Genomic DNA, 13,632 nt, shown 5'->3' with positions numbered 1-13,632 from the left:
GGACAGTCAAAAGTGTACAGTTGAAGAGCTAGGAAAAAGAAAACAAACCAGATGCTGATATCAGGATACTTAGAAATAACATCTTGAAAAAAATGGGATACTTTTCCAGTGCAGCACATCTTGAACCAAAGGAGCTTGTGACCATGCCATTTTGAAGTCGGAAATTTTATATGACTGAAAATAGTCATCTGTATGAACACTAAAAACATGTAGGGCAATAAATAGCCCAGAAACTTGTAGGCTGTAAGTATAAGGAAGCATATGTACTGTGCATATACCACACATGTTCCTTGCCATTTTCTACCAAATGACAGTGGTTCCTTGTAGCCCTCAGTTGGGGTAGAAGATTGTGTGAACAACAATTTTTGTGAACCATGGTCCAGACATCATTGCTTTTTATTTGTCTATATGCATAGCCATTAAAAACAAACAACAACTCCCTGAAGTCCCAACAAAACCCTGCAGTTATCTATTGGAAGATCTGAGAAGTGCTAGTGCACACTGGGCCATCCTAAAAGCTGCTTGTACAGTCAAAAGACTGATTTCAGTTCTGTACTGAAAAAAAAAGCTGGCTTTGACAGATACATAAGAGTTTGTTGTAGTTCAGACTCAGCCTTCAGCTTGTGTTTAAAGGAAAAGGTACCTGTTTCCAGCTGGTTTTGGAAAATCTTTGCTGTGGTTGTGTTCTGAGACTTCCTACCAACAATTGACTTTTTAGGAAGGCACCTTCTAACCCTCTTGTCACCAAACCCTTAACAGAGCTTGGACAAAATGAAAGTTTACAGCTCCCATGCCTGAGGACACAGCCTATTTACCAACAGCCAAAGATTCTATTGAATTTTAGGAGAGCGCATGATATGAATTCATAGATACCATACACACAATAGTTAAAACCAAGGACTTCCATATAAGTGAGACAGATTTAATTTTTTCCCCCTAGATCCCTGCCCCAAGGATGAGTTTTTATGTGCATTCTCTGGTATGTAAAAGAAGCCACACTGCAGTCCTTCCTTGTGGCCAGGATTCAATAGGGTCTCTCTTCTCCCTGGCTAACTATTTAAATTTGTAGGAACTTCATATCTTTGAGCCTTATCTGACTCTGTTGTATTTGAAATTGGCCCACAGATTAACAAGTTACTGAGGGAGTGATATTTGGACAGGGAGACAGGTGCATGTGTTCTAGCATCCAGACAAGGAAAGGATCATGTATTTCCTTTCAAGTCTTGCTAAGAAAAGCCTCCTCTGATATAAGACTGTTAACTAGTGTCCTCAAATCACTATCATCTTCCTCTGAGCTCCTGGGAATTGCTAACCTAGGAGAGTAAAATACATTCTACAAAGATGGGTTGGTCAAGTTACTCAGGCCTGGCAAATCAAGCAGTCTGGCAGTTTGTTGTGTAGGCTGTCACTCTTGTTGAAATATCTATAAAACTTGCAGTCATTTCTGTTTAGATTCAGAGTAAGTATCTATGGTCTGCCTAAATATTTAAAGATCTGTACAGCTGTACAAAACCAATCTTATTCCCATTATTAATCCCAAGTACAAAACTCCAAAGACCCTACCTGCCAAATTTCAAAATCATTTTGTACTATGGACACATAAAAATGATGTCATGGGTGTGACCAAACTCACCACTCAGCTGAAGCCATTACCAAGTGTGTGTGTGCTCTTAATGTGCCTCAGCTGTGGATCCAATGACATGAATATGAAACACACTGGAACCTGTAGCTGGAGCAAACTGAGTGCAGTCACATAACACTGCCATGCTTGAAATCTACAGCTGTGGCAGCCAAATTCTTCTCGTCATGTGCTCACAACTCACGCCATGTGCGAGGATTTTAGAGTACTTAGAAATGTCAGCCTCTGGGTGGAAAAATGCTTTTGATCTTTACAGCACAACTGGTGCTCTGCTGTGATATTTGTTCTGGTCGGCACAATTAGTCATTGACCAAGTTTATTATTTACTCATGACCCTTTGCCTGGCATCCAACATGTGAAAATAGCAGCTTTTGGACAGAAAGGAGAATTGTAACTTGTTGAATTACATATTCTAGAGGGTACAGGTATTCCAGTAACTCTCCTGTCATGTCTGATGTGGGGTTTTGTCTCAGCACATACAGATACTGATTCTTTCTTAGTTAAACTTGTCAGGAAAATTAATCCATAAACACCAGAGGTTTATGTGCAAAAAGGAGACAAAGGAGTCCTGTAACTTTATTCAAATAAAAGGGAGAGGTCATGGGGCATTACCTATGGTGTCTCTCAAAAATTTTAGGGAACACAGCTCCTCCTTTTTGTCCTAATTTCCTGGCTGCATTTTCTCTCTGTCTTTCCCCATTGGCTGAGGTACTTGAGAGGTACAGACTCCCTATAAGACGCTGAATACCTAAGGCTCCCTTCTAATGTATACCCCCCTCCTGTTTTTCTTTTTCCTTGTGTCTCTGTTTTTTTTTTCTCCGAAACTAGAGATTTAGCAGTCTTAAGTGAGTAACAGTCTGTGTCAATTAATGGAATGTGTACGGAATTTATTGTCCCCCTACCATCAAGCTCACAGTTTGTTTTGTAAAGATACTTCCTTCTAACTCCTTTCAACCTGATGCTTTTTTGTACTCTTTTTTCTTTCATTTTTTTTAAGGTAGGTGTGTGTTTGTGTGAGTAAAATGTTCTTTTCTAATATTTAAAAAACACCTAATCGGTCATACCACAAGGTCGTCTTTTCATCTGAGTGCTTGAAGTAAGGAGATGCTTCATCAGAATTAAATTTGAGGTTAATTATCCAAACAAGTTCACTCCAACAATCCTCCCTGAACGCTCATTTGTCAGTACTTTCCGTGCCGCACGAGTGATAAAGTAACACAGGGCTGCATTTGCGCTCTGCCTCCTCCAGTGAGCCCTCAGCCACAAGCTCAAACTACAGCCCTTGTCCTTCTCTCGGCCGATGCCAGATTGATGCCAGCAGCAAGGGGCCCGCAGCTGTCGGGAGCCTGAGGCGGCCCCCGAGGGGAGAATGACCGAGGGCAGGGGGCAGAGACACCGCAGCCCCGCCCTGCCCTCAGCAGCCAGGACAGGGCAGCGGAGACGCCGGGCACAGCGCAGGGACAGACCGAGAGCTGCGGCGCTGGGCCCGGTACGGGGGGAAGGAGCGGGGCCCGAGCCCCGCGGAGCGATCAGGGCGCAGACCCCATCCCGTCCCGGGAGCAGCCCCCGGCACATCCCGCACCTCTATCCCGCTTTGCCTCCCCCGCTCCTCGGGGCCGGGCGGCGGCTGTCCCTTCCCCGCGGGACCCGCCCCTCCCCGGGGCGGAGCGCGGCGGCTGCCCCGCCTCCCCGGCCGCGGCGGCTGTCACGGGGCGAGCGGGCCGCACCGGGCTCCTGCGGGGCCCCGCGGCTTCCCTTCGGCCTGGCCGCGGCTGCCCGGCGGCATCCGCGCTCTGCCACCATGCTCAGGCGGATTCTGCAGCGGGTAAGGCAGCGAGGCCCGCCCCAGCGGCGAGGGCGGTGTGCCGTGCCGGTGCCGCGCCTGTGTCGCTTCCTGGTGCCGGCCGGGCTCGGAGCTACGCTCCCCGCGACAGAGCCGGAGCCGCCGGCCCTGTCCGGCCCGTTCTGCGGCGCAGGGTGCGGGTTAGGGCCGTCGCGGCCCCGGAGACCGTGAGTTTGTCCGCCCCCGTCCTCTCGCTGGGGGACGGCCCGAGCCCCGACGGGACAGGACGGGCCGGGCCCGCCGTCCCGGCTGGGGGCGGCGTCGCGCCCCGGGCTGGGCGGAGGTGCTGGCGGCGGGCGGTTCCCGCGGCCCGGCCTGTCGGAGGGGCGAGGGGCGGCCCTGGCCGGCGTGGCTCCTTTCCGTAGCGCGGCGGCGTCTCCGCCCGCCGCCTGCGCCCGTCGCCGCGGCTGCGGCCGCCCGCTCATAGGGCAGGATAAAGGGAAGCCCGGCCTGGGGAGAGCCGCCGCCGGGACCTGCGGTGATTTCCTCGGGGGCTGGCAGGCAGCAGACTCTTAACGCCGTCCGGCCCTCTCCCGTGTTTTAGGAACCTGCTTTTCCGGCAGCTCTGCCGGGCTTGCGAAGCCAAGTTGTGGCACTCGTTTTTGAAACCCTTCTGGCTTGCCCAGGTCCCCGCGCCGGTGCTGGTCCCCTTGCAGTTGGCCTGCGGCTCGGGGGGAGCTGCCGGGAGGCGCTGTTGCGGGGCAGGTGCCGGCGCGGTGCCGGCTCCGTGCGGCCGCGGGCTCGGCGGGGAATGCGCCCAAAAGGGGTGAGTCACGGCGGCGGGGGACAGGCAGCGCTCCACATCCCGCACCGGCAGGGAACCGGGTCCGTGACACGCAGGCGGCGCTCACGGCTAGAGCGAAAACCAGCTGCTCTCCCCGTTGTATCCGCTGTTGCTTCCAAAGCGTGCTGTCTGTGTAACACCTCTGCGAAAGAGTGTTTCATTGGAAACGCTGGCTTGCTCTCCTCATCTGCCTTACAAAGAAGCCTTGTTACAAGAATGAGAGTTAGGGGAAATAAAGTAAGCATGCCACTAACTTTTTCAGTGTAAAACACATCTCAGGTTATTTTTCAGTCGTAGACCCTGAGCAGGTGAAGATCTTGGTCTATTTGGAGCTTCGTGTTTACAAGGAAGAACTTCCTTCCTGAAGCTTAATGGGAAGCCCTGCTAACAAGCAGGGAAACTTAGAACGGACCTAATTACATATTGGCAGCAGTTAACTGGGTGTTTATTGATTCTGAGAAACACCAGGCCATCAAGGAAGGCTTCTGTAAAAGAGGAAAAAGCTTCATAGAGTGCCAAAGGATATTTGCCCCTAAGTAGGAATTCTGCTAAACACATCTTATAAACATCTAAAGTCAATGCAAAAGTTCCTGTGTGAGAAACAGACATCTTTTCCTAAAAGACTGAACAAATAGTTCTCCAGTTGCTCCTGAAAATTATGAGATTATTGTCAAGAAAGGTGAAACAGACTTCTTCCTGCCTAAAAACTAAACAGAGAAATGCCAAGATTTTTGAAGGTGCTAACCTTTAATTGCCGAAAATAACTAGGTTTTTAAAAATTTACCTCATACTAAAAGGGGCTTTAGGCACTTTGTAAAAATTGTGATTGCATGCACAACCTCGTACGTACGTACCATTTTGACTTGCACTCTGGTTGGCAAACTGTGAAAAGTACTTCTGCTGTACTTTGATATTAAAAATGAACCTTAGGTATATGTCAGATATTTTAATAAAGAACATAATTATTAATATCTTTCATGTGTCTTGTGCAGTAATTTGAAGGGCAAGGAACTTGACCATTTGATTGTCCAGCATTTGTATAGCTGGCAAAAACCCCATGCCTTTCTGTCACTGAAACATAGTTTCTTGTGTATCTGTTTGGTTTGTTATATGCTTATAGGTCATGTTACTCTTTCTAGCCAGAGAGCTGGTCATCTTGAGTTACAAAAGCATGTATTTTGAAAAATGGAATTCTTTATTACATTCCTTTTCGTTGTAACTCAGCTGGCTGACAAGCTGCAAAGGAGGAAGACAACAAAGATATGGTTTATAGTTTCTGATTCCTGAAGTTTCTAAACCTCAAATGTTTATTTTTTATACTACTTCTCTACCTTGATCACCTTTCTGTTTCATCCCCAGTTGTAATTTCTGTTTTTAAAAGCATCTTCACTGTGACTTTGAATGACATATTTTCAAAGTAGAAAGTATTATATACTAAACATTACTTATTTGGCTTTTGAGGTTAGCATCTCCATGCTGTCTTCAACTAGCTTCTCATTTTACATCTTCCTTACAAGCTTCTAAATTTTTTTTTACAAGTTTCTAATTTTATGTGTGTTTTCAACATGGCATCTCAGAGATCCACCTGTGTTGTATGTTTGCACCATAACACCCCCTTTGGTATGTTGTTGTCACTTCCTGGTTTCATGCATTGTTCATCATACTGATCTAGAAAAAGGTAGTTTTTCCCAAAGGCATCTGCATGGAATGTCTGAGATGCACCTTTCCTGCTCAAATAATTTGAGTAGTAGTCTTTTCTTTATTGTGCCCTCTGTGGGCATTGTGTCATCTCTCTGTTAATCTACTGTGGGACAGTGGCAGTTGCCTCTGGCCTGTTAAAGCAGAGCTCATTTCTTGTATTGGCAAGGAGGAGGCATTTATTTTCAGCTGGTAGAAAACTGATTACTTTGACCTCCTTCTGAGCCTTCTTCCCATTGCTCATGATTTTTTAGTGGGCGACTCATCTATTGGAGCAGTGTGACTACTTTTGCATTAGTTTTTGTCTCCATTATTTGTCTTTAACAGTCTACAACCGTTGGCTGCTCTGCTCTGTTGGGTGCTCTCTGCTCTTCTATTGCTTTCTGTTTCTAACTAATGCTCGAGTTCTGGGTCTTGAGATCTTGGTGTCTGGGGGAGAACAGGGCTTTGCAGGCATTTCTGTAGCTCAGGTAGTACAGTCACCGTTTCTCTTACTCCAGGCTCAGGCACAGAGGTATTTACTTGTCTGAAATCATTGCATCTCATGCCTGACTTATAATTTTCACATTTATAAATGCAGGGCTCACTAGATAGCATATTTACTTGGATAGATGCTGATCTGCAGCTGTGCCTCTGCCCTCTCCTCAAAGGGAGCATGTGTGCCTCTCCCTGGGCACAAAGTGTGCTTGTGTGAAACTGATGGCATGATGAGAAAGAAAAGTTTTATGCCCTCTGAAGTCCGGAGTAATTTCATTTTAGAGAGTCATAAAGTAGTGTCACACTGTTTTAGAAGTAAATGGTGATACTGTTCTGTATGGCAAGATACACCGTTCTGATTACCTAGAGTTCTTTGGCAACAAGGGCTTTGGCCGTCTTACCTTCTCATTTTTGTGCCTTGTTTGTTGCTTCAGGACCTTTTTATGGTTGTAGTAGTACCCTTAGTAGTCATATTTAAATCTGTGCTGGAAAAACTGTTAAATCTGTATTTTTTCACATTTTCTCAAGGCTTTACATATTTTTTCAAAGGTTTTAATTTATTCTGAATTTAAAATTGCTGAAAAGAGTCTTCTGACTGAAAGGAATGTAGCTATAGACAGATAAAAGACTATGCAAAAATGACACAGTAGTGGTCCATATTTATACTCCCTCATATTAAAGCATTAACTCAACTCACTCATTATATAATTTTCTATTCCTTTTCAGAAAACAAGCTGTAATCATTGTCATAATTTTTGTTGTTAATGATGTTTCTTTATATTAGCTTGCAGTTTTGAGAAAACATAGAGAACAGCATGATGAAGTTTAGCATATTACTTCTACAGCTCTAGGGCTAGCAGTAGAAACACAGGCTTCTCTGCAGAGTAAACAGATATAATTGACAGCTAGGAGAGAAGTATGCTGGATCAAAGACTAACTTTATTAGTCTTTCAACTCTGGGTATGCCTTAAGATGTCAAATGCTGCTTTTATAACTATACATACACAGAAGCCTGGGTGGAAATTTTCTTTTTCTCTGGGATTAGTAAGTAATTTATTTGCTCCCCTGTATAGCCCATCTGAAAACAAAGAACCTCATTCTGAGTCCTTTCATAGATCATAAAGTCCAAATTGTTCAATGTGTTATGATTCTTTTTTGTTTAATGGAATGTGATACCACAGTAGTATATGAGCATAGCATGACTGTGTGTGTGAACCCATTTGATGATGCAATGATCAATTCAAAAAACACCCTTGCAATGTCCCATTCTTTATTTGGTAGGTGAAGGATATTTAAATTACATTACAACCTTGAAAGATAAATTAATTTTGTTTTTGATCTTGGCTTCCTTAACATTCTTCCAATTTTTTTATTTAATTTTTTGTATCCATTTTGCAAATGGATGCTATGAACTATAACTTGAAAGTTACTTAATGACCTCTTTCCTTCTCACTCTTCTTTCCTATGAATTGCACTCACCAGTAAATGTCACCATTTGTACTAAGCTTTCTAAGTCTAGCCTGGAATTATGCTTTCTCTTTTCAAGAGCACACATTGATTTTTGAAAGGTTAAAGGATTTTACCAGGTACTGTGTAATAACTTCTGTCATACAATGCATGCAATGAGACATGCCATCCAGTGCTTATTAATGTGATTATAGCATGTCCGAAGTGTTTCATAAAGCAAGTACTTTGAGCAACCATGGAGTAATAACAGTGTAAAGTGGAGTGATAACAGAAGAGCTTGCAACTTGGAGGTTGTAATAATCTCAAATTTGTAGTGCTGGAACTAGCAAAACTTAATATGCAAATCTCATTGCAAAATGGAGTAAACTCTGGGGTGAAATGGGATGGGCAATTAAAAATGTGCAGTAGTGTTGGATAAGGAGTTATGATATGAGGTGAAGAAAATTTTTTGTTAATTGTTACAGAAGATTCTTGGTTTTGGGACAAAATGATTCATTAGGTATGCTGAAAGTGTTTGTTCAGATATTGCAAAAGTGGAGGTAGATGCTGCCTGTCTAAAGACACAGTTGGACCATGTCTTAGTGCCACTGAAACATTAGATGCAGTATTCTAACTTACCTGTCTTCCTGGGAGACCTGGCTTCAACTTACCATTTGTTTTAGATATTATTCTTCTGACTGTCAATGGAACACAACCCACATGTTCATTCATGGAGTTCCTTACCTTGTATTTCAAAGCTTTCCTGCAGGGTGTGTGTTTCTGTGGGCAGCACTTCTTAGCGCTACTGAACAGTTGGGGCAGGAAGGGAGCTCAGGAGCTCCCTGGTCTGAGCAGTTAGCAGGATCAGCTTGGAGGTCAAGAGCGAGTTGCTCAGGCCTATCTCATACTGGAAAACCTGTTCTTTACATCCAGTAGGAATCTCTCATTACAGTTTTTGTGTCTGGACTTCCCACTGTGGTCTTCCCAAATTTAGACCAGCTTGGCTTCCTCTGTTTGATGGCCTCTCCATGAGTGATGTGACTGCTGTTTGGCACTCCCAAAGCTGTCTCTGCCTCCAGGCTGAGCCAGCCCTGTTCCCTCAGCTTCTCACATGGGTCAGATGCTTCATACCCAGATGTGTTGGCGGCCTTTTGCTAAACTCATGCTGGTTTATCACTGTTCACCCTGGACTGGGAGAGCAGTATCTGATGTGCTGCACTGGCTGCTGGCCAGTGGGGAGTGATCACTTCCTTTGATCAGCTGGCTGCACTCCTTGTTAGCACAGTCCAGGCTCCTGGCAGCCGTCTCTGCAGACAGGGCACACTGCAGGCTCCTGTTTGGCGTGCTGGCTGACACAAGGCCTCAGTCCTTTTCAGCAGAGAGACCTGTGTTACTGCCAGGAGTTCTCCTTCCCTGGCACAGGACTCTGCATTTGTCCCTGTTGAATTGCATAGGGTTCCCCTTGGGCTGTTTCTTCTGGCATTTCTAGGTCCCTCTGAGTGGCAGCCCTGCCCTTGAGTGTATCAGTTGGTCCTCTCAGTTTGATGTCACCTTGAAGCCTGAGGAGTGTGCACCTCCTCATGGTCCATGCTGGGATGCACCTTGCTTAGTGTCTGTACCAGTAACCCTGGGAGGAAGTGCCAGTGCCTTCACTTTGACATATTTTGTATGTGGATGGTATGTCTGTTTACCCCCTTTTTTGCCTCTCCTATTATTACCTTGAAGAGCTTGCATTGCCTTGCCTATTCCTTTTGTATACTGTGCTAGAAGAAAGTGGTGTTCATACTTTCTTTAGAAATACAATACAGCTAGAGTGAAAAAGCCATGGAGTAGGAAAACCAGAGTATGTTGATCACGTAACTGATAACTTCAGAGAAGGCTGGAATAAGGAGAGATGGTTGTCTTCTCTTACTGTCACCAAGCCCCATAGCTTAGTGCTTCACTCCTTGCTTCCCTTTGGCCAGTCTTTAGAGCCTTTTCTAAACTGAAGTGTATATCACTGGGAATTAAGTCCTTAATCAGTAAACTTGACCTGTTTATGACATATTTTTTAGATTTGATTAAAAGTAAAAGGCTTTGTTATCTTTGTTATCTGTGAAAGTTGAAAATAAAACATCTTTTTAAAACAAAGAAGGAAAATATACTTAATATTCAAAGAATGTGAATAATGTGTTCAGATTTCTTATAATAGGTTATATAACTGATTTGTCATCAAAAAAAAGGAACTATTTGAGCAAGAGAAGAGAATTCTTTTCCGGATAAGATTTTGGAGGCACCAAGATCAAGAAAATTCTAAAATTCTGTCCCTCTCTCTGTAGGTTTCAATCTATATATTTAAATTCTGTATCCTCTTATATTAAAATATAAAATCCTTTATAGCATTACAAGTATTTCCAGATGGGCCAAAATACAGCCGTAGCATTACTTTATCCCATTTGAGATTGTCAAACTGGAGCTAGATAATGAACTTTTTGTCCTTTGTTGAAACTAGGATTGCATATACATATTGAGATAATTTTTTAATGATGTTTCCTTTGAGAATGCTTACTCTTCTGCATCAGTTAAGCAGTGACATTCTGGAGATGAGTAAGAGAAATTAAAACAAATTTAAATCAAAGCTATACTTAAATAAGGATTGTAAGATACAATCCATCTACTCAGATTTTGAATCATGTAGTATTTAAAGTTTATTCACTTATTTTATCTAAGTCTGTAATTTCAAATCAATACTGTAGTTTTGATTTTTAGCCTATTCATAGAATATGTCTTTATAGGTTGTCTTACTGATTAGCATGTTTTAAATTTACTACAGGCTTGATTATTACTTTTATTTTTTCCAATCAAGACAGTGTACCTGCTTGTGTGCTTGTTAAATCAACAGGGTTCTCAAACTTCAGTTTTCCGTCTTTCATATATTAAAGGGCTTGTCCATAATGTAGACAAGTTATCAAGAAAGTAGGATAATACTAATTTACTACTAATGAAAGTTTCTAGATGGTAATTTCTACTGTTTTCCTGTAGGATATAGTGACCTAATTTAACATCACCAGGAGTAATACAAGGGCAGAATTTAGCCAAAGTTTTTGTTTTGTTGTGAGCATTCATGAGAGGAAGTGGTTTAAAATCCTGGCCTTTGCTTCTGGTATCTGCTTGGATTTTTGTGAATGGACAGTATTGGATAGAAGCTTTTTTTGAAGTGTTGTGCTGAAAGTTACATAATTGCTTGTCAACCTGTTCACTTCTTGTGGAGGGAAAAACACCTCTGGATTCCAGCAAGTAGAAGAGGGGCCTTTGCATAGGATATGTACTGTGCTTTATTAAATATTTATTAAGTATTAAAATGTAGACTCTCACTTTTGTCTTGCCCATCTGTTTCAGACACCAGGTAGAGGTGGGTCTCAGAGCTCGGATTCGGATTCATCTGCCGCACCTGGAAATGCCGTGGATGTGAACAACGATGGCTCCTCAGAGGTATTGTGCACTTTCCTGGGGCTGGTGTCTTAAATCTTGGATGCTGCTGCCATGGAGCTGTTGGAGTAACTTTTGATGCCCTTCTTAAATATCAGGTTGCAAATGTCATATTCTAAAAATTGTTTGTTATTTAAATAAAAAAAGAAGACTGGGCCATGTTTATATGTAACTATTAATTAGGCTTATCTATCCAAGTAATCACAAGCAATTCTTCCTGTAATTCTAGAGATGAATTATTAAAATTAAAAGCAATGAGATGTAAGCTTAAGACTCCTTGTTAATAAATCTTTAATGAGAGCTGAAAAAAACAAGGATTGACATTTTATCACGCTTGTACTTCAGTTTCACCTTGCTTCTGCTAAGCTATAATGTATACTGGAAACCTCTTCCTTCATGTGAAGTATCAAATATATTGAATTTTATTTGGTAGATAAATGTATTTGGAGTATAAATCCTATCAGTGTTTCATGTGCTGCATGCCATACTTAATCAGCAGAATAAGTTGTTATTCTTGTTGCAATCCCATATTTTAATGTCTTTGTATTTACAGTGTTGTCTGACATTAACTCTGAAAAATGCAAACTGACTTCACTGGCTGTTGAAGCTCATTTGTACTAATGTAGCCTGATTACCTACCTTGGAAATGTTTTGAACTTAACATACATACACAGTGCAGGGTTAATTACCCCTATTGCAACATTAAATGGAGCAAAGTGCCCTTTATTACACTGAGTAAAATGTGTGATGATTCAAATACTCCAGTGTCTGATACAATATAAGAGAAACTTTCACTGTGCTGTTTAAAATCCTACCTGTGCATCTGCTTATTTCTACTTTCTTAATGCCTTATTGCAGTCAATGTAATCAGACATTCCATAATATTTTGCTGCATGTTCTACATGGCACACATTTTTGAGTCCTAGTCTGTTTTGTGTGCATATTTAACAATCCCTGAAGCAAATAAATATTCTTAAATTGAAAACTAAAAATCTTACTACTTTTGTAGTTGATGAAGGCATAAAAACATGCATTGGGATGATTTCTCCTTTCTAAAGTTTGGTTAAAATGATACAGTTCTGTTAATATGAGTGCAGCATCGCTGACTGTACAGCTTGTGGGTGCCATAGGGCACCTCAGTACTAACGGAGCGGCGTTTTCTTGGCATGGGATGAGCTTTCAGTGTGATGATGTGCCTGCACTATTGCCCCATTGGCTGTTCTTTCTACTGAGTTGAAACTGGGTCAGACCAAAGGCTGCCTTGTCACTCTTGACATGCATTTGTTACATAAAAAAAAGTAAATTCCATCATTACTTGCGTTGGGTATTATCCTTAGCATTGAATTTCGTAGTCTGTTTGAAACTGATCTCTGAACCTGGTGATGGGTTTTTAAATTCACATGTAACGCTACTCGAATCTGTTAGCCTTCCTTTTCCCTCACATTCCTGAGGTGTTGTCTCTCCTGGAGCTTCTCTTCAGGAGCACTATAGTTGGTCTCTGCAGAATGTTTGCTGTTTGTTTTATCATGATATTCCACATTATACTGCAGTCAGAAGTCCATTAACTTGTTTTCACTTCAGTTTCTTGGCTAGATTTTTAAATTTGTATTGCTGCAAGATTCAAATGGAGAATAATTATGAAATCTGTGCAGATTTGTATGTTTCCTTTCTCCTCAAGCCTGGTTGAAATAAATCCTGGTTTTTGAGAATTGTAGTATGAAACAGAAGGAGTGGGAAAGTCTGAATTCACACTGCTCAAACTGCTCAAGAAGAGGTAAAAATTTGCTCATGTTCTCTCTGTGACCATATTGGCACTTCAGGTCCCAGGCAGACATATAATGAAGTCTTTTATTCACTGTGCAATCTGCCCAGGGAGGAAACATTTGAGTTTCTCTTACCTTTCCAGCCTAGGTCCCAGTGCAGCTGTCAACAGTACAGGGCTGCTAAATATTCCATGCTTGCAGTGAGTCTGCCAGTGAGATGGTGCTTTCCTTAGTATAATGTAACTGTGTTAACTAGACAGGTTTGCCTCAGCCTCTGCTGCTGCTGTTGCAAACTTACTTATTAATTTATAGAGGCATTTCTGCAGTCTCACTGCACCACTCCTCCCTCTTTGTCTGAAACATCTGAGCACCCTTATGGGAAACCTTTTGATGAGGTGGCTTAATGCCTTGTAATGCTTCATTCATGATATTTTATGCAGCTTGTTTCTCTGTCAAATGAAGGGGCACCAAGAGTGTAAGGAAAACACATAGTGGTATGCAGCATGGCCCTAGT

The 13,632-nt window shown here is 42.6% G+C and overlaps 1 protein-coding gene across 2 annotated transcripts in view; it reads left to right on the top strand.

Annotated features, from left to right (window-relative positions):
- The first annotated feature begins 3,345 nt into the window (after nt 1-3,345).
- The window catches only part of EEA1 (early endosome antigen 1), a 68,254-nt gene continuing 57,967 nt past the window's right edge, over nt 3,346-13,632 (top strand). For both annotated transcript variants that reach the window (XM_064702052.1, XM_064702051.1), the window contains exons 1-2: nt 3,346-3,464; nt 11,266-11,358. In XM_064702052.1, the coding sequence (XP_064558122.1) occupies nt 3,441-3,464; nt 11,266-11,358 (117 nt within the window). In that variant the 5' untranslated portion in view covers nt 3,346-3,440. The remainder of the gene's footprint in view (nt 3,465-11,265; nt 11,359-13,632) is intronic.

Source organism: Zonotrichia leucophrys, chromosome 1A, assembly GCF_028769735.1.
Source record: "Zonotrichia leucophrys gambelii isolate GWCS_2022_RI chromosome 1A, RI_Zleu_2.0, whole genome shotgun sequence".
Taxonomy (NCBI): domain Eukaryota; kingdom Metazoa; phylum Chordata; class Aves; order Passeriformes; family Passerellidae; genus Zonotrichia; species Zonotrichia leucophrys.
The sequence above is the reverse complement of the archived record's forward strand: the minus strand, read 5'-3'. Positions and strand labels throughout refer to the sequence as shown.